The following is a 21,405-nucleotide window of genomic DNA, read 5'->3' on the forward strand; positions in this document are numbered from 1 at the left end:
AGAATAGTAGTATAAGCTGAAGACTTGGGATTCATACTGTCATTTTTATTAGTAAAAAAATTCTTAATTTGCCACCTGAGAGTTGGGCAAGCTTCCACCTGTGATCTTTACATTGAGTTCTTCTATTACTTTCAAAGTTGGTTTGTTTTTGAGATAGGGTCTATTATGTAGTTCAGGCTGTCCTGGAACTTGCTATGTATGTAGACCAGGCTGGCCTCAAACCCAGATCCACCTGGCCTTTGCCTCCCAAGACCTGGGACTAAAGGTGTGTACTGATAAATCAGGTGAGCCTGATTTATATAATACATGTGGTTTATTCTTTCTCCTCTCCAGATGGTCTCCAATTTCCTACTCACCCAATTTCATGTTCTTTCTCCCTTAAAAAGAAAAAATTAACCAATGAGTAAGATAAAAATATCAAACCAAAAACAATGGATTTGACCTTGTGCTAGTCAACAACTGGATATGAGCGTTTGGAGTTGGTTGACATATCTAGTGACAGTCTTAAGCACCTTGAGTGAAATTAAGTATTCATAGTGAGTAAATTATTTTCTGACACATTTAATCTATGAAATGAATTGGGACAGTATTTACATGACTAAACTGCTTTAGTCATCTGGGCTGAGCATAGTTGATTTTGAGACTTTCATACAAGATCATCAGTGTAATAACACCATAAAAATGGTCCTTTTTATAATATTAAGTATGGTGCTTTATAATAATAAAATTTGTGCTCAGTGTTTGTTAGTTGATAAAGCGGGACCGCTAACTATTGGAAGTTACAACTTTCTCATTAAAAAAACCCAACCCTCTATAATCTTAGAGGTCTAATTTTGTTTTCTTGTTGACAACCACACAAAGGAAATTAAAATCCTAAGACCCCCAAATCTTATCTGTTAAAAATGTAACAATCATGTGATATTTTAAAAGTTTCAGGGGCTTAGTGGTTGATTAGCACTAGCTACCTCTTTTAGAGGACATGGGTTCTAATCCCAGTGCATCAGGCATGCCTGTGGTTTCTAGATATAAATGCAGGCAAAACATACACACACACTGCTGAAGACATTTTGAAACAGTGACATAATAACTGAGGGCCACAGGAAGACAGGGATCTTTAGTCTCACTTTCAGGATGATGGCAACTGCCAGCTAGCTTCAACAAGGGCTGTAATAAAAGTTCAGTGATGGAAGAATATTGCTACAATTACTTGAAAGCACTTATTCTGGAAAGAAGTCTCTTGGCAGGACAGACCTGTTATAAATACTATAAAATAAACGTAAGAGCTTGTGGCAGGCTTTGGAAAGGGATTTAAGACATATATAGCTTTTTAAGAGATACCCTCCCCTTACTATTTATAGTGTGTCCAGGCTAGGGCAGCTCATTTCCACAGCAGGCTGTTGATGAGCTGTCTCTGTGCTAAGTGTCCACACACACAGAGACAGCGCTGACTCTCTGCTCTACCTCTGCAGCTTTTGTTTGAAATTGTTTTGTGTTGTATAACTGTACATGTGTTAATAATCAAAATGTTGCTTTTTGCTATTTCTGAAAACTGTGGCCTTTGTTAATAAAGTACTGAAACCTCAGAGTTTTATATGCCAGAAGCATGTTTAGAAAATAAAAGACTGACCATGTGTGCTTAGAAAATCAAGTATTTCCAGTTGACCTGCAAACTTTGTATTTTTGTCTTCAGGGTTTTTGTTTTTGTTTTTGGTAAGGTGAAGGCAGCAAATGGATTGAAGAGAAGATAAGTTAAGGTAAGAAGACTTGTTACTGTGAAACAGCTTATGGCAACAAAGCCTAAACTGGCCTTACAGGGAGGGACTCACAGATCAAGACCTTTTTAAAAAGAAAAAAATCATTAAAATATTTAATTTTATTAACAGAATATTTACATTTGAGACCTTATTTAATCATAGTGAATGCTCCAAGTTTAAAAAGCATTAGGCAGTAACCACACACAAGATGAAAACAGTGTAAACTATACAATACTTTATGTACATTTTTTACAAAGTAACACTTTTTTAAATAATATAACTGGACACAAAAATATACACTTTAGAGAAATTCACATCAGTAATTGTATAAAGCTCTCTTCTAGGGTCCTGAAAATTTAGGACAAACATTAGCTCTGTAAATAAAGTGTTACTGTGACAGTCCTGAAAGGCCACTATATATATTTATCTACATATAGATATCACATTGACATTTTCAAGGCTACCAGCTTTACTATATAATTTTTAGATTATGTATTCAAGTGTTGAGGTCCTTATGATTATGCAAATATCAAAAGAACAGTGGTATAAGAAGCAGAACAACTTTAAACAACTTGAGCCAGAACACAGAAGGATAGGCTCTGACCACCCCAATGTAAATTCTAAGTGGCTGATATTTTCATACTTCAGAACAGTAGTGAATAATGTTTTAAATAAAATTATGGCAAACAAGCTTGAAACATGATTCTGATTTTCTACAATTTTCACAAGTTCTTTTAAATGCAAACAGTTCTTTACCATTTCTTTTCTAGTGCATCTGCATTAAGGCTTTGAATTATTTGACCCAAGATTTTACAATGACTCAGGTATTACAATGTTAAAGCAAACAGGTCCATAACCATCCTGCCTACTGTGTCACTGAGTCAGCACGAGCAGGTAAAGGCTCAACACCTAAGGAAATGGCAGAGACGCCGACAGCAGAGTTACATATATAGCTTTAATTAAAGATGTGTAATAAAACAGTTTAGTGGCAAGAGCGTGGTGCTAATATAAACAAAAGGTTTCTTTTCGAAAGAAAGTGTAACATCTTTGGAAAACTGTCCGGTTCTTTCTTTAGTTCCCACGGAGTTCATGCAGGTATTTCTTAAGACAATCTTAAGTACATTGTGGATGGAAATGGAATGTACATCCAGAACTACAGGTGAAAACTAAGACCTGGGTGCTGACAAGCGTCTTCCTGATCTCGGTCACACATTCGTGTCCTGGAGTAAAGGTTCTTTGGCCTCTCCTGGCGCTTGTGTACTGTGAGGATGGCTGTGACCGCCACAGTGCTTCCTCCAACTGCTGGACCTTAAACTTAAGTTAGTGTGTTCCGGAATAAACAAGGCAACGAGCAGAGCCAGCAGTACCGAACAGGCTCCAAAGAGGAAGGGGGGACCAGGGATGATGGAATTCTGAGGAAGAAACAGTGGTTACATTTTTTTTTGCACAAATACTCCCCCTTCCCCAGCCTCCAATAACTGCTCAGTGACTATTTGCTCAGATTTTTTTTTTTTTAAAGTCAGACTTCTTTGAAGCAATAGCTATAAAATACTTCACTTTTCAGGAGAAAAGGTATTTTTTTATTGTAAAATCCTGTCCGTAAAAACTGGCAAAGTAACTTGGATAACTGTGGGTGACTTTTAGCACAGAGCCTGAAAACAGGTCTCCTGTGTCCCTCCACTTAGTCTACTGTTCCAGAGGAAGACAGGAGGAGCCTTGGAGTCACATACTAATAATACACCTGTAGAATCGTTTGTTTCAAAAATAAATACAGTGTTGCTAACCACAAAACCAAAAATTTTTATTTTGGCCCAAATCATTCATTCTGGGCAAAACCTTACAACTGTTTCTGTTGTATATGGCCCACATTAAATGGGCTGGCCTGGAGAAATGCTTGCTTAATCAAGGAAACTGCAAAGCTGTTAGTATTGGCTCAGTGGTCCATGTGGTTTGGTGTTGGTAATTTCAGTTGGGAAATCAAGCAAGTCAACAAATGTCTACCATACACATCCGACTCATTCTGTCAAGAATGGATGATGGCTGTGGCACTCACAAGTCAGAAGGAAGGCAGCAGTATGGAATGCAGAAGTGGCTGCCATGCTATTATTAGGCACAAATTGACAAAATGGGGTTTCACAACAAACACTCTAACTAGACTTAATACCAGAAACAGGTTTACACAAAAGCTTTTGTTTTCAAAAATACCCTTTAATCCAGCCAAATAAATGGAATATGGAAATGAAGAATTACCTGTTCAAAGTGGTGCTGAGGGCTTGTGTTTGTCCCCAGGTCTGTTCCTGTGATCGGCAGTTCTTTAAGTTCCACATGGAATATGTAGAAAATGAACCCATAAAGGGCTGGTCCCAGACCATTGCACAATCCTCGGATTCCTGTTATCATTCCTTGAACAACGCCTACATGTTTAAAACAACCATTCAGCACATTACCATTTTCCTACTCTTTAAAAAACTGTAAATGTGAAATCGATCTAAATGGAGATTTTGAATGCTACCAGCAACTTACTCTAATGGAATTAAATGCTACTGAGAAGCCAGCAGTAGTTACTGCTCTATGCAAATACAAGCCCAGACATAACATATAGGATGAATTCTGGGTATCAAAAGCACTTGCCCCTTGGCAGTAAATCAGTCAGGAACCATATACATTAAAAACCAACAAACAGTTTTACTGAGTGATTCTCAATTTCTATAGGATCATCTTTCTAAATGAAATTGCAACTTCTTTTTACCACAGGCTTTTCCTTCCTCATTTTAATAAGCGACTGCCACTGTGCTACAACCCTCTTCTCTCTTAGAGCCAGGTAATTTTAAAGGGTCCCGATGAACCCTGAAGTACCTATCACATAGCACAACAGTGAAACCGCAATAGGAAATTCGGACACAAATGTACAGTGTCCCTCACAGGCTCACATGCTGAATGCTTAGTGCTACTTGTAGTGCTACTTGGGGAGGCCCTAGAATCAGAGTGCTGTAGGTGAGTCCTTGGAAGGATATCTTGTCCCTGTCAACCATTATGATGAGTAGCTTCTACCACATGCCCCTGCTGACATCATCCTCCCTCTGGACCAACAATGAGACCAAGCCACCATGGACTGGACTCTCTGCACCCGGAGAGATCCTTTATGATGTTTCTGTTGGGTATTTTGTCACAATGATGAAAAAAACAAAAACAGCCAAACATTCAACATTTTAAAAAGGACAAGTGACTAATGGCACTGGAAATCAGTATCTCAGAACCTGCTTTACCACAGGCAGCAAACTCAGAACATTCTAAAGGTACACTTAGCTTTAGTACTTACATAAGAGAAAAGCACAGATATAATTAATATTCTTTTAAGTGACTAACAGGACTCCGATCAACTCACCCTGTTGATCCGCATCAGCAGTCCGTGAAACAAGGGCACTCACAGCTGGAAAGGTGATGCTAGACATGGCTGCCACTGCCCCAGCAGCCCACATCATCCTGTAACCAAAGCAGGAAACACACGTTACGACTGCTGCTCCATTTTCCCTCTCAAATCAAACCAAGTCATCCTGACTCTGCAATGGCTGTGTGAAGTAGAGAAGTTTGCTTCCTCTCTTCCTCTAAGTGGCTCTGGGCTAGTCACTAAAGGTGTAGCTCATGGACTCTGGAAGCAGCAACTACTTGCTCACAAAAAAAGTGCGGTTCTTTGTTGTAAAATTGGGTTGTTCCAAACCATAATGTGGAATAACATTCTTTTTGTTGGAAGTTGAGAATCTGCACTGAGGATTATACATAAAATCAATAAAGAAACATCACGTGTATTTAAAGACTGAAGCCAGTAGTCTTCTAAAGCTCCCATGGATTTGTGATGCATCTTAAAGGTCACTGACTGGCTATAATGTTGGGAATATAAAGGGTAAGTACACTGGATGCTCCTGGCTTCTTGTCTGAAAGAAATACTTCATGTTTGGGGAAACCTCTGCAAAGGCTAGACTGGAAAGTACATTACCCACTGCAACACATTCTTGGTGTTTACTAATACCCAAATCCAATGAGGAACTGGGCAACCCAACACCAACCATCCTGCACGACACCAGTAAGAAAAGCTGAGCTGGGTTGTGAAGCCAGGATGGAAGTAAGCTCACTCCCAACTTGTCAGTAAAGAACACTGGTTTTTGTTTTGCTTTTCTTAACCAGGAAAATAAAATATGTAATAAAGCTGTCATGGCTTTGTTGCAACAGATTCCTGTGCTGTTTCCTAGTAACAAACTGATTAGATTAAATGGTCCTTAGAGATTCACTAGCTCACAGGGGGAAAAGCCAGTGTGTAGCCTTAAGCCACTCTAGAATATATAAATCTATGTGGGAAATTGTACTATGCATGCTCTAAAGTACAGCAAGAAACAGATTCAAGTCAATAGCTTAGCTGAGAAGAAACTAAAAGGTCAGGGCTGGGCGTGGTCGTGTACACCTGTAGAACTAGCACTTTTGAGACAGAGGCAGCCTTAGCTAAAAAAAAAAAAAAACAGAAAAAGGGGGAGCATGTCTCAAAAGCCAAAAAAGCAAGCACCAAAATACCTTTTTAATAGGGATGTGGCTGTGGGTAGGCAGCCCAGGCCCTGTAGATGTCCCGCTGCCTGGCCAGCCCCACATGGACAACACTATTTTGGACTCTGGGTTAAGTTCATACACAGCACAAGTCTATGACATTGGGAGAGAGATGTGCTGGAGAACTGGAGGATCAGGAGGCAGACAGTAGTGGGTTGACTTAATCAAATTACTTCATACAAATAAAACTTTCAAAGAATATAAAAAAAAAAATCACAATATTTATACCTACCAAGGTTCTGAACCAAAGCCGTACCATGCCAGCTGCAATATTTGAAATCCCAGACCCAATAAGATGGTGTTCTTATTTCCAATTGACCTCATGAGTAAACTCAAGACTATGGTCTGAAAGACAAACACGATTATCAAAAAGGGATCTCTCTCTCTCTCTCTCTCTCTCTCTCTCTCTCTCTCTCTCTCTCTTTTTCTCTCTCAATTGGATTTATTTATTTTTCAGGACTTGGTTTTCTCCTTGATGGCAAGTACCTTTACCTACAGAGCCATCTTGCTGGCCTGTATCACTAAGTTTTGAAAAAGAGACTCTTTCTTTCCTCTTCCCTCTAATGAAGTAAGTACCTTTTACCACACGTGTGGAGTCAGAGCTAGGAAGCTCCTCCAGTCACACTTTCTATCTCCTTCACACTTACAAAGATGACCACACTGACAAAAGCCTCTGGGTTCTGATGGAGATGATCAGTATGTAACAACCTGAATGAAATCCAAAGCCAAGTGAGCCCTAGTGGTGGTCTGAATGAGAATGGCCCATTCAACCATCTGTTTTCTTTTTTTTTTTAGATTTAGTACTCAGACCTGAGCCAGTTCTTATCTGTTTTCACTACTTGGTCCCAATATTGGTGGAACTGTTTAAAAAATATTAGGTATGGCCTTGTTGGAGCGGATGCCACTGGATGTAGGCTTTGGGATGTCAAATGTCCCACCATTCTCATCACTGTCTCCTGCATGTGGACCAATCAAGCGCTTAGTACTGCTTCAGCATCGTGCCTGCTTACCAGCTGCCATGTTCTCCACCAGCTCCTATGTTCTGGAACTGTGAACCCCAGATTCAACTTTCTATAAACTGGCATGGTCATAGTGTCTTACCACAGAAATACAAAAGTAACTAAGATATACCTCAATGCTATCCTCTGGCCACATACAACTTCATCTAAGCCTGCTATTGAAATCGTGAGGGTTCTATGAACTATGAAGTATAATTTGGGAAAATTATATTTGACAGCAGACTTTGAAAAACCATGATGGATCACAATCCTTGAGATGGATCACAATCCTTGAGATACTGGATGAATCTACTTCAGTTTTTTTCTTACCAAGTAGAAATAATAGCAGCAATTTCAGAATTCAATACTGGATGAAACGAGTCATTTATATAAAGTGCTTAGTGCTGTGTCTGGCACATAGAAAGCATTTCATAATTGGCTTTATGAGTAGATGGACATTCCTATATTTCTAATGTAAATGAAACTCTGCATGGATTAGGGCATCAAAACTAACTTTGCTATTCTAACTAATGTGGAACATACCACACAAAATGGCTAATAGTGGTACCCAAATCACTCTCATTACTTCTTGACACAAAGCTGAAATTTAAATCATTTAACATTTTATGAGGTTTGGTCACAAACACACTAGTTAAAAGCAAATAAAGCTTCTTTTACTAATAGGTGTGTAGTGACTCAGGTCTCTAACCTGAGGCTAATCAGGAGAAGAACTGAGGTTTATAAACATAGGTTTGAGGCCAGCCAAGGCTACAGTTGAGTTTTAGGCTAGCATGAGTTAGGATGAGTCCTTGCCTCAAAAAAGATTCCTAAAATTTTCAAATGAGAACCCATGACCACTGGACCAGGCTCCTAGAAATATCTGACTCAGCTTTCTTCTCTAAAACTCTGGTAGAAATGCACAGCATACAGGAACGAGTCCCCAGGCCTGCCCACCTTATAGGGTTAGACTCTTTGGTAACCACGCCACAAAATGTTCCACACCCAGTAGCTTGCCAAGAGAAGTTCAACTCATGGCGGGAGGGGAAAAAAAACTGACTGGATAAAGCTAGTATTTCACATGTATGTGAAAATTTCAACTTTTATTTCATCTAGTAAGATTTTGTGTATGTTACTTCCTTGTAAAGCAGTAAGTAACATACTTCCTTGTGGGAAGTAACATACTTGCTTGTGGGTAGACACTAATAGAGGTAACAACTTACATATTAGGAGGACTGAATTTGTAAATTCAAAACTGTTAAGTCTTGGGTCTATAAATCCAGCATTCCTCAGGAGCTTGTGAAATTCATCTGTCAAAAGGAGTCATTTCCCTGGCTTCTGGCAAAAGGGACATCCGTTCACCACAGACCTGGGTGCACATCAAAGCTCAAGCTGGCCTCCAGGCTCCTCAATCCCCACTCACAAAGTATCCTTCTGCCCCACCCCCACTGCCTTCTCCTTCTACCCACTGTCTCCTATTTCTTCCCGTTGTTCTCACTTCTCTCCCCTTGGCCCTGTTCAGTCTGTCCGTTTCTCTCAGCTCTGGAATCTTCCAGATGCCTTTGGCTGTTCTCTCTCTTATCTGCAATACAGACTTTCTCCTAGTGAAATAATCATTTTGTAGTTTCCTCTTGCTTTCTGGGAATGTGTACTCAAGACTATTCCTAAACAAAGCACTTGTACCTCAAAAGTTCTGCTTCTTCTTTAGGCTTCTCAACCTTCATAATACTATTACCCCTTAATGCAGTTCCTCATGTTGTGGTGACCCCAACCATACATCTATTTTCATAGCTACTTCATACCTGTAATTTTGCTGTTGTTATGAATTGTAATGTAAATAGTTGATCTGTGACCCCTGTGGGGTCATGACCCACAAGTTGAGAACCTAGGCTTTATTACTGCTGCACCCCACAGTGATAAGCCGTGCTAGAAGATAAAATCTCTACAGTCTGAGGTAGGCACACAGCTCAAGGGTCAGTATGGGCACAAGCATGAACTCTTCAAGAATGTGAGGCTAAGGAAGCTGACACTTCCCAAAGGAGATCATAACTACCACCAAAACCTGCTTATAAAACAACACCTTACAGCCCAGCTTTGAACACAACCAGCTAATACTGTTAATTTACAGAATTTATGATCTTTCTCAACTTAAAAAGCCAAGACCAATAAATCTTAATTCAGGAAAAATTTCAGTAAGAGAGACTGGCAACATACATACCCGCACAACAAAAAACCATCTCCTTGTGTATTGCTAGCCTGTTTATCTTTCAAGTGAGAGCAAAAGGTAAATTTTTTTAAGGCCTCTAAAAGTCATTCAAGTCAAAAACAGAATCCAGAAATACTGGTCACCTCCCTTCCTGGGGTCACATCCTGTGTATAATCACTAAGTCAGACTCACTGTAAGAATCTCTCACATCCAAAGAGTAAAAGACCCACTGTGTCAACAATCACTTCCAGGAGCCCCTTGACATCTGCTCTCTAGCCCTCCTCCCCTTACCCAGGAGCACTGACAAACAGGCCTCTCTGCTTTCTTGTTCATGCACCAGGAGCACTCTCACCCTTGGGGCATTATTCTCATCACAACTTAAAATTCTCCTCCTCCAGTTGTATCTGCACATCCATGGCCAAATGCCACCTTGTATATTACTGTACTTCTCAAACTACCCTTACTGATAAAAACCTTCCCCAAGTTCCTCCACCACTCCTCCTGTTGTTTAAAGTTACTTATACATCCTGTCTCATTCCCTAGAACGTAAAGTCTAGACAGCACCAATCAATACCGCTGCTCAACCAGGGTCTGTTCAGTACTGTAGATATTCAGTGACTACTTGAAGAGTAAATTCAGAGCAAGGAGAATAAACTGTCATGTTATACATCACATTTTCACTAATATGAAAAAAGTCCATCCAAAAAGTCTGATCAATCACTAGCTCTGCTAACAAGTTTTTGACTCTACAGATCAGACTTGTTTCTAGCCAGGCATGATGGCACAGGCCTTTAGTCCCAGCACTTGAGATCTCTGTAACTTTGAGGCCAGCTTGGTCTACATAGTGACTTCTTAAAGAGTATAGAGAGACCCTGTCTTTCAAAAAAAAAAAAAATTCCACCAGCACACCTGCCTTAGAGTTTTACTGCTGTGAACAGACACCATGACCAAGGCAACTCTTATAAGGACAACATTTAACTGGGGCTGGCTTACAAGTTCAGAGGTTCAGTCCAGTATCATCAAGGAGGAAGCAGGCAGGCATGGTGCAGAAGGAGCTGAGAGTTCTATATCTTCATCTGAATGCCTCTAGAAGACTGGCTTCCAAGCTGCTAGGAGGAGGGTCTTAAAGCCCACCGCCACAATGACACACTTCCTCCACCAAGGCCACACACACCTCCTAATAGTGCCAAACATATTCAGAGCAGCACAAAGCCTTCACTGACTAAGGCGTCATTTGGATGGGGGATGGGCCTCTTTTGACTCAGTTTAACTAAAGCAGAAACTCACCTGTGCAATAATGGACAGAATGCCAAGGACCGCTATAAAGGCTGCCACACTTTCCGGGGAAAATTTCATTATCTAGAAGGTTTCCAAAACAAGTAAAATTAATGAAAAAAGAAGCATAGCAAATATATACTACTGTAGCCACATGTATATTAACATTGAATGGCTAGAAAAATGCTCATTGACAATTTTTCATTCTAATTTTAATTTACTTACATTTTTCTTCAGAAAAAAATGGCTTATCATTTAAAAATATCTTCTTATATATAATAAATCTTTTTTATTTGGCCATAACTAAGCTACCAAGCACCCACAATCATTTTAAAAGTAACTACAGCATGAGGTCCTGGGTTTCATCTCCAGTAGTAAGGATGGGGAGCACAAACAGGCCCTCTACTAGGAGCTTAAGTTCTTGTTGGCCACTGTTTATAAAACAGTATTGTAGTGGTAGTTCCTTTATCAACGGTACACAAACTAGAGTCACCTGGGAAGAGAAAACCTCATTGGTTTTATCAGACTGGCCTTTAGGCAAGTCTGTGGGGACACTTCCTTGATTACTGACTGATGCAGGAGGATCCATCATACCATATATGGTACCACCCTGGAGGCAAGGCGGTCCTGGGAGGCAAGAAAGGTTGCTAGCTGAGCATGAAATCCGAGGAGCAAGCCAGGAAGCAGCATTCCTCCATAGTCTCTGCTTCAGTTCCTGCTTCCAGATTCCTGCCCTGATTTCCTCCACAGATGGGACTGTGCAGGGAAATATAAACCAAATAATCCTTTCTTCCCTGAGTTGCTTTTGTTGAATGTTTTATCACCGCAATAGAAAGCAAACTAGGACAAGTATTCATTTTTAAGATGAATATCACTCCTGAACAGGTAAAATACTGTTCTTACGGTGAAGTTTGCTTCAGTAAGCTATCTTACCTGTCTGAGGTATAAGAAGAAGCTGGAGTACTGGCCGGCTTCAGGTAGGTAGGAGAGGAACACCGTGATACAGATCAGTAGCACTATGGAATCTTGGCCCACTTTTTTTAAAGACTAGAATAGGAGAAATATCAACATATGCTTACATCAAAATCACACAACTAGTTTTCTCTTTATTTCATCCTACTCAAACTAGTCTAAAAATATTTCAAACTGTTAAAAAAGTTTTTGTTTTTTTGTTTTTGTTTTTTTTTTAAAGCGCTTTTGGTGGTGCATGCTTGTATTTGCAGAACTCAGGAGGCTGATATAGAATGATCTCCAATAATAGGCCACCTTGGGCTGCATAGTGAGACCCTGATAATAATAAATATATAAATAAACTTTAAGATGCTCCCACTCCCCAAACATCCAGAGAGGAGTATTCGTATTCCACTGAATCAGGTATTTTCTTCTGCCAAGGAAAAACTTACTGCAAAAGGGTCAGCCTGTTCCCAGGAAATGGGAGCTCCCCACGATGCTGGCCGCATCTTCTCAGGCAATGACTCTGGCACAGCAACAAGGATAAAACAGATGTCTAGCAGAGCTATTGCTGTAGCAAGGACCACCACTAAACTGTCCCCATATACTCGTCCAAGGTAAGCTCCAATTGCAGGGCTGGTAACTAGGCTGGCAGCAAACGTGGCGGAAACCTGCAATCAGGAACAGAGAAGGGGGTTATCTGGGACTCCCCTGTCAGCACCCAGCCTGCTTTACAAGCCAGCTGCAACTGCACTCTTCAGACTCTGCTCTCTTTTAGGAAGGTCATCACATCAGATTCTTGTTTAAGGAGATGGTCTAGCCTCTCAAACTTTTAAACTTTGGAGCCTTTTGTGTGAATACAGCCTACAGACCAATTCATAGGAAAACAGACCTACAAGCCAACAAGAACTAAAAGGTGATTGGTTGAGGAAGTGAGGAGCCCAGAGCACATGAATGCACCCTTCCTGTTCTGTGCTAGTCCTCAGCACAGTATCAGTCCCTTGCACTTTCTATAAACACTCTAAAATCCTTCACTGCTGTAAGGGGATTCAATTTCATTGTGATTTTTTTCTCATCAAAATTAAATAGATAATTAAATGTTTATTATGATACACATTCAGGGCTAGCTGAAATCAAACTTAGAGACTTTTTAACAGAAGGATCAGGAAGAACAAAAATACCTGTCACTGAGACCTTCTCTCGACCTCTGAAGAGGTGCGAACAAGCCTAGCAGAGGCAAAGATTAGAGAGAACTCAGTAACCCCAGACAAAGCTGGCTTACCACACTGATGAACTGCAAATCAGCAGATCTGAAAGCAGATAACGCCTAATCAAAACCATGGTCTTCAGAAGGAACTAGAAATTAGAGCCAGGGCTGGTAACTGCCTACCTTATGTGAGGCCCTATGTTCACTCCAGTATTCAGAGGAGAAAGACAGAAGAAATAAAAATGGAAACTTTATTGTTTCTATGCCATTTTGACTTCTGAATGTAGTTAATCAACCCGAGTGTTTATTTGCAACTTTATGAATGATTAAAATGAATTCAGTTTTTTTTTACATTCACTCATGTATGTACGTACATACGTATGTATGTATGTATGCATGCATGCATGTATGCATGTATGTGTGCTTGTGCTATATGTAAGCAGAAGTCAGAGGACAGCTTGTCACAGTTGGTTCTCTACATTTTACTATGTAGGACCCAGGAATTAAACTCAGATCATCATCCTTTCTGATCTTTACAGGCAAAACACTCATATATATAAAATGAAATGAAAAAAAAAAATACCCACAAGCTGCTGTTTATTTGAGGGCCCTCTCTCTCTCACAATTAAAATTTTAAAAAGCTGTCTCTTTTAACCCAAGCATCCATCAAGGGGCATTCACCTCTTAATTAACAAAATGTAGTTTGTCCCAAACACAGAAACACTACACTGCAAACTGGATGGATGAGGTAAATCTCAAGAGTGCACTAAGCCAAAAGATCCTAGACAAAAAAAGACTGACTTATACTATGCAATTTGTATGAAATGTCTACCAAAGGCAAAAGCAGAGTGCAGACTACTGTCTGGCCTCAGGGTGCAGAGGATGATAAATGGGTCTCAATGTTCTCTGGGTCAATGGAGATATTCTAAACCCAGCAGTGGTGTCTCATGATGGCACCAGGACACAGTGGAGCAGAGCTGCCCTACGTGGGGCAGAGCTGCCCTACGTGGGGCAGAGGCACGCACTCGCTTCCACCATCTCATCAGGTGAGCTCGCATTTGCAATGCAATCAACAACCTCATCAGGTCGCTCTGTGCTTCACCCTCTCACTCCTGCCAGCCTGGGCCATTTCCTTCTGGCAGGAAGGAGAGGACCACAAAGCTCCCTTTCTCCTGTCCCTAGATCCACATCATCTCTACGTCAGCATCATTTCCTAGGCTATACCTTTAAAGGCTGGAAATTTGTCACTTGATCTTGGTCAAAACTAAGAAGTGACCAGGCTGGAAAATTCTTTTTGTTGATTTTTTTCTTAGGAGTGTCTTACTATGTAGCTCTGGCTGGCCTGGAAACTGCTATGTAGAGCAGGCTGGCCTTCAAGATTCCTGTGTTTGCCTTTGGCTCCTGGGATTAAAGGTATGCATGATTAGCCTTGTATAGTGAGTTTTGTCTATAATCCCAGCACAGAGGCAGAAGTAAGCCAGCCTGGGTATAGTATAGTAAGGCCCTCTCTAAAAATGAAAAAGGCTTTGGCTAGGGAAAATTTACTTACTTCAGTATAACCCTAAGCTCCAACTGTATTATCATGAAAGTTGTACAGCTCTACAAGAAACGGATGAATTTTAAGTATACGTCAAGAAAGCTGGGTTTGTTTTTTTTAAAACAACCACCACCACCAACTGACTACCATCAGCCTCATTATTATTTAGAGGTTTAACCCCACAACTAAAACCACTAATACTTTTTGTGAGTTTCCCCTACATTCTCCCTACCCTTCCTTTCCCAAATCCTTCTAATACCCTCATTTTTTGCAATTTCTTTGAATCAGAAATCATCTTTCATGGAACTAAAGCTCAGGCAGTACAATACCCAGTCCTTACTTATCACACATGTACCTCATGTTGGCTGAAACTCCTCACTGCCCTACTTCTTTCTGACTACTTAAGTAACAGTATGTAACTATGGTTCTGGTAGTCATCTTATTCTTAGATTTGAAAGGAAATCAGACTGTACTGCAGTTAGTCACTATAAATATTGGCAAGCAGTCTGTGAGCCACAGGAGGTAAGAAGGTAGGACACTCTTTTCAACTTATGAGGTATGTGTGCATGTGTGCAGGGAGGGTCTACCGTGATACACAAATGGAGGTCAGAAGAAAACCCACAGAAGTCAGTTCTTTTCTACCATGTGGGTTCTGGAGATCAAAACCAGGTCATCAGGCTTGGTAGCAAGTTCCTTTACATGATGAGCCATCTCTCTGGCTCTGGTTATTACACTCTTAAAAGGAATTATATATACACCCACACAGTAGACTGTACATGGCTTACAAAGCCTCACAAAAGGTTTACCAAATCCTAAACTAGATATTAGCCTCTTATATTTTAGATTAGTTCAATGAATTATTAAATGAGTAGTAATTTTATTTCTTTATTTTAGAATTCCATTAAAAATGATAATACAAAGTACACAATCATTTAAATTATGACATCACTTATAGTTCCTGAATAGTAACTGCCAAGTATGGTTCTAGGTTTTTAAGTTAATTAGCAGAGATTAATTGATTACTTAATAGGCATCAGTCTCCTTAATTCTGAGATTACAGACATGAACCACCATATCTTTGAAGAGACTTTTAAATGCAATCTAATGAGTGACTGTAAGTTTGTATTTCTTGCAGAAATGAACACTTAATCCAGGCATTTTGCAGCAGACACAGAAAATTGCTGGAAGGAGTAAGTAAGTATACATACCAGCCCGTAAGCCATACTTCTTTCATGCTCTTGAGTTATATCTGCTACATATGCAAATACCACAGAGAAGGTTACTGCAAAAACCCCAGAAACAGAGATAACAGCAAAGTACCACCTAAGAATGAAAGGCAAGCAAGAAAAACTGGTTAGAACAAGCACCATTACTTAAAATGCTTCTTCATGTCTATTAGAGTAAGAACAACTCATTTCAGCCAAGAGCTTTCTAGGACAATGCATGAATTACCACATCTATAAATCCTAGGCCAGTTATGAAAACATAGCTAGAAATGACCTTCATAGCAACTCAGCCTCTAGAATGCCGCATTAGGTAATATATTCTGGGAACTCTTTAATCTGAACAGTTTAAACTGCCAAGGGCTTTGCTCTTCCATTCAAAACAGCAACAAGATAAAAACTACTATGATTCATTACTACCTTTCATCCAAGCACCACACATAGACAAGTCCCTGCATGCTTGTGAGCCCATATACACAAGTTACACCTTTTCCTCCAGTTATTTTTGGCTCTTCAATTGGCAAAACAAACTCTTTACACTGAAGAAACCTGAATGGCAGTTACTATAAAGAATAGACAGGTGGTGAGAAGATGGCTCCTGGGTAACTAGCTTGCTGTACAAGCATGAAGAACTGAATACAGAGCTTCAACACCTATGTAAACATGAAAAGCTGGGCACAGAGGTGAGTCTCTATCCCCAGCACTAGAGCATGGGGTAGGAGCTTGGCAGCCAGTCAAGTCTAGCATAAAAAATGTGCTTTCTAGGCTTGGCGACTTTCTCCAAAATCAACGTGGAGAAGTAATTGCTGCTAAAAAGCCCAGTATTAATCTGGCTTCCACATGAACCCCAATGGGAAAGTACACACAAACACACACTCTCTCTGTCTCTGTCTCATAAAGAGAGAAACAATATTTTAGAAGGTGCATATTTTACTAAAACTGACTCTAGAAACCTGCTGTGATAGTGACATTTAGCTTAAGTCATGCTTAGTCATCAACATTCACATTACCATTCCATCAGGATGTTAGTGCTACTAAAAGTTTTCAAACACATTCCTTTCCAAATTACATTTTTTTGCCAGATTCCTTTGGTTAAGATTTCATTGGCATCTTTATCTTTGGCATGTTCATCAGAGGCTTGAGTTTTAAAGCTGGCATTTAACCTATAAGAGAAGACCCTTCCACATATCTCCTAAACATTCTAGACACTCACTGGAGATATTATCTACACCATGGAGTAGAAAGAACAGTAGAGAAAAACTGTACAGATATACAACCCTGCTAGTTTGGGGCATTTGTTCTTTTTTATGTATGACCTTGTTCTACTTTTCTCAAAGTAAAAAATAACACACACACACCCTTCTTGTTTGTTTGTTTTCTGCTTTTCAGGACAGGGTTTCTCACTGTAGCCCTGGCTGTTCTGGAACTTACTCTATAGAACAGGTTAGCCTTGAACTTACTCACTTGCCTCTGCCTCCTGTGTGCTGGGCCAAAGGGATATGTATTCTATACCCCAGCTATAATCCTAATTTTTATTAGAGTGGCTGTGAGTGTTCTTCTAATAAAAGCATAGAGAAATCTGACCAAAGATGTGTTATGTAGGTAAGAGCTGGATTTAAAAGAAGGTGGTACTGAAGGCCTGTAAGCCAGCACTCTCTGTGACACTCGGCAGGATTCAGAAGTCAAGCCCAGTGTGTGCTACACAACAAGAGCTTGCTGTAAAAACAAAGAAAAACAAAACAGAACACATCAAAAGCCAGCAAAGTTTGTAGTCACCCTTTCTGTCGTTCACCTAAAGCTGACAGGACAGCTGGGGCTTCGGTAATGCTGAGGTGGCTGCAAAGGGAGGGGGAGGGGTGGCAGAGTAGAGTCCAGGTCACTACAACTTATACTCAGGCTCTAGACTGCTGAACTCCAGAATCTTTTATATGAAAAGGAATAAACAGATTTTGAGCAAGTATCATTTTGAGCCTTTTAATAAATCCATTCCTAATGAATATAGACAGGGATGAGCTGTACAAAATCCCTATTTAAGAAAATAGAAGTCAGCACAGGTCTCCAGTTTCTAAAGAATTGTTCTGAAATTTGGGCCATGAAATCCAAAAGCAGGTTTGCTTGCAGTCTAGATGCTTCTAACAACAGCATCTAATTCCAAACTCTCATCAACATTACTCAGATGCTTGTTTTTACCCCCCTTGAGCCTTCTTATCTGTATCAAAGAAAAAATATACTAAAGAATAAAATTAAATCTAAACAGATGAGCAAACTGTCCAAGAAAAGTACAAGAAATAAAGAAGCATTAAGAAAACAACAGCAGGGGGCTGGAGAGATGGCTCAGCGGTTAAGAGCAGTGACTGCTCTTCCACAGGTCCTGAGTTCAATTCCCAGCAACCACATGGTGGCTCATGACCATCTCTAATGGGATCTGATGTCCTCTTCTGGTGTGTCTAAAGACAGTTACAGTGTACTCATATATGTAAAATGAATAAATAATTCTTTAAAAAAAAAAGAAAAAATAAGAAAGCAACAGCAGAAACAGTTACTTAATTGCAATATAGAGGTGAACATATACATACCATGGGCTGATCTTCATTAGAGGAATGGGGGCACATGTGAAAAACACTGTTAGCAGCAAGAAGGATTTTCGGCCCCAAACATCAGAAAGAGCACCAATAAGTGGGGCACTGAGGAACGACAACAAACCCTAGAAATCCAATGGTAGAAAAGGATGCTCAACATGCAGGAGCCAGCAATCAGCCATTATGATGGAACAAAAAACCTTTACAGCAACTCTACTTCTATGATAAACAAATCATTTAGTTTCCAATAAAGAGTAACTTATTTCTTCCCTACACATTGTTTTAAAATGTCTTTAGGTTGCTAAGGAAATCATCGGCTGGCCTTTGCCTGAGTATTAAATATGAAATGCTAATGTACTTCCAACTACAGGAACTAAAGCAGCAATTCTGAAAGATCTCTTAAATGAGAATTTTAATATAAAACAAGAACTATCAAGTCTAAGTCAAAGCTTATATAAAACCCAGAGTCCAAAAAGAATTAAGTAATACCTCAAACTATACTCTATCTGGTTATAAAAACTTTATTCCTCAGGGATTAGGTAATCAGCATACAAAACTATACATATATACACACGTGTATATGTGCACACACACAGAAGTAACCTTACCTTTACTCCTTGAATTAGGCCATTCATCAAAAATGTATGTTTAGGGAAGGTTTCATGCAATACCTGAGACAATAAAAACCACATTACATTTTACTCTCAGTAAAATGTCCACATTAACATTTTCAAACAACTCCCCCCACCTCAGTTTTTCTTTTCTCTCCTTCCTTTCTTTTTTTCAAGACAGAGTTTCTCTGTGTAGTCCTGGTTGTCCTAGAACTTGCTCTGTAAACCAGGCTGGCCTTGAATTCAGAGATCTATCTGCCTCTGCTTCCCAAGTGCTGGGATTAAAGGTGTGGGCCTCCTCGCCAAGCTCAAACAACCTTTCATAATACAGTCTAGATTTATTTCACATGGATTTCCAGATTAGCATAGTGCTGTGGGCTCTCAGAGATGGAACAACTGAGGTCTCGCCTGGCTTGGAAGCAGTGCTTCTTCCTAGGAACACTGCCTGTTCTGACAATGGAGAAGGACCGTGAGAGGAAGAAATACTGTCGAGTGGACTCATGACATCTTGCAAGACTAAGAAATCTCCCCTTTCCTTTAGTTCCTCTTCTTGCCAAATGACAAGAAACCTGGGAAAACATAGACATTGTAAATAAACATGAGAGACATAGAAGACTGGAGTAGGGCCCTGTGGGAGGGAGAGCCCTCACCTGGTAGACAGGGCCCTGCTTGGGATTTACATCCAGCAGAAAGAAAGAGGAACATAACAAGTAAAATGTGAATTAAAGAAGCTCATGAATGTTTTTTTTTTTTTTTAAAAGAGCATCTTTCTGGTTTGATTTTATTAATATTCCAAGATTTTGAATCAGTCGCTCCCAAGCAAGTGAGCTTTAAGCTTTATTATGATGACGTCCTGGAGAGGAGTAGGAGGGAAAGTACCACTAGCATCTACTAAGTCAGCAACAGCGCTAAGCAACCTATCATGCACAAGGCAGCTCTCTCTTATGTGTTGGGGATAATTATCTAGTTTCAAAATAGCAGTTACAATTGGAGGTTTTAGAGTACTTGATTAGCATGCATGAGGTCCTATACTAATCCCCAGGACGGAAGGAAGGAAGGAAGGAAGGAAGGGAGGGAGGGGGGGGGGGGGGGGGGGGGGGAGGGAGGGAAGGAAGTCTAGCTTGAGTTATCTTTTTCTTGTTGTTTAAAAAGGGTTTTTATTTGTATGTATGTGTCACATACTTGTTAGTATCTATGGAGGCCAGAAAAGAATATTGGGTCTCCTGAAGCTGAAACTGCAGATGGTTTTGAACTGCCCAACAGAGGTGCTGGGAAACAAACTAGGGTCCGCTGTATGATGAGCAAGTGCTCTTAGCCATGAAGCTCTCTCTCCAGCTTCTGAGACATCTTTCTCTTAGTTACACTAAAGACCCAAGGAACTGCAGCAGGGATTCTGCACCACTCTAAAGGTGTCAACTTCAGTCGTTTAACAGCTTTATCAGGACTGGGAATGAATATGATTCAGAGGCAGAGCACTTACCCAGCTTGCATGAAAAAGCCCTAGATTCTTTTGTTCAATTTTACAGGCCTAGAAAATTTGGAAACATCACTGACCAAACAACACATTCTAATTAATTGTCTCTATTTGATTTAGTCTCATAATGGCAGAGATAAAGGCCAAGAAGAAGCTACATGTTCTGGTCATGCCTAGATACACAGTGGGTAGGATTACAGGAAAACCTTCATGTCATACTTAACACATTTCTATTCCAGCTCCTATGTGAGCAGAGGCAGGAGGGTTACAGAGTTCAAGGTAAGCCTGGGCAGCACAGTGATAACCCTTCAAGGGCCAAGAGTGCACATCATATACATTCTGAAGAACTAATGATACATTGTAGGTAGATTAGCTGCACTTTTTAAAAAGAAAAGGATCTCAATCAAAATGCATTCATATTGGCATTCTTATAACTAAGTATATTATTGAAAGAACTATCCTAACGTTAAATAAATGAGATTATAAAGAAAAACAGGACGGTGGTGGTGCACGCCTTTAATCCCAGCACTTGGGAGGCAGAGGCAGGTGGGTTTCTGAGTTCAAGGCCAGCCTGGTTTACAGAGTGAGTTCCACAATAGCCAGGTCGACAAGAGAAACTCTGGAAAAACTAAAAAAAGAAAAAAGAAGAACTTCTTATTTGAGGATGATTGTAACCTGTGTATTCAAAGTAACCTCGTTAAACACCAATATTTTATATACAAAAAGCAATGACTATGTAGGTGTAGATAAATCTGCCAAACAATATTGATTGTGAACATTGTTAGATTCTTGCAATCTACTTACATGGTCATTTGATTTTTTTTAATGAATAATCTTTAGTCTCATGAGTATAAAATGATCAAGCTTATGACCATACACACAAGTAAGCAGACTGTTTTACACGTCTCTTCTAGGGGCTGGGGAGATGTAATGATTAACAGCACTCACTAGCTGCTCTCTAGAGGCCCTGAACTATCTGTGAATCCACTTCCAGGAGATC

The 21,405-nt window shown here is 40.0% G+C and overlaps 1 protein-coding gene across 1 annotated transcript in view; it reads right to left on the reverse strand.

Moving 5' to 3' along the window:
- Positions 1–1,837: 1,837 nt before the first annotated feature.
- Positions 1,838–21,405, reverse strand: part of Mfsd14a (major facilitator superfamily domain containing 14A) — a 31,436-nt gene continuing 11,868 nt past the window's right edge. The window contains exons 3-12 of the mRNA XM_028757317.1: positions 18,929–18,991; positions 18,318–18,445; positions 15,727–15,841; positions 12,227–12,445; positions 11,757–11,870; positions 10,836–10,907; positions 6,580–6,692; positions 5,140–5,237; positions 4,005–4,168; positions 1,838–3,166 (exon numbers count right to left, since the gene is read on the reverse strand). Coding sequence (XP_028613150.1) covers positions 2,960–3,166; positions 4,005–4,168; positions 5,140–5,237; positions 6,580–6,692; positions 10,836–10,907; positions 11,757–11,870; positions 12,227–12,445; positions 15,727–15,841; positions 18,318–18,445; positions 18,929–18,991 — 1,293 coding nt within the window. The 3' untranslated portion in view covers positions 1,838–2,959. The remainder of the gene's footprint in view (positions 3,167–4,004; positions 4,169–5,139; positions 5,238–6,579; positions 6,693–10,835; positions 10,908–11,756; positions 11,871–12,226; positions 12,446–15,726; positions 15,842–18,317; positions 18,446–18,928; positions 18,992–21,405) is intronic.

The sequence above is a fragment of the Grammomys surdaster genome, unplaced genomic scaffold (genome assembly GCF_004785775.1).
Source record: "Grammomys surdaster isolate TR1022 unplaced genomic scaffold, NIH_TR_1.0 126158, whole genome shotgun sequence".
NCBI lineage: Eukaryota > Metazoa > Chordata > Mammalia > Rodentia > Muridae > Grammomys > Grammomys surdaster.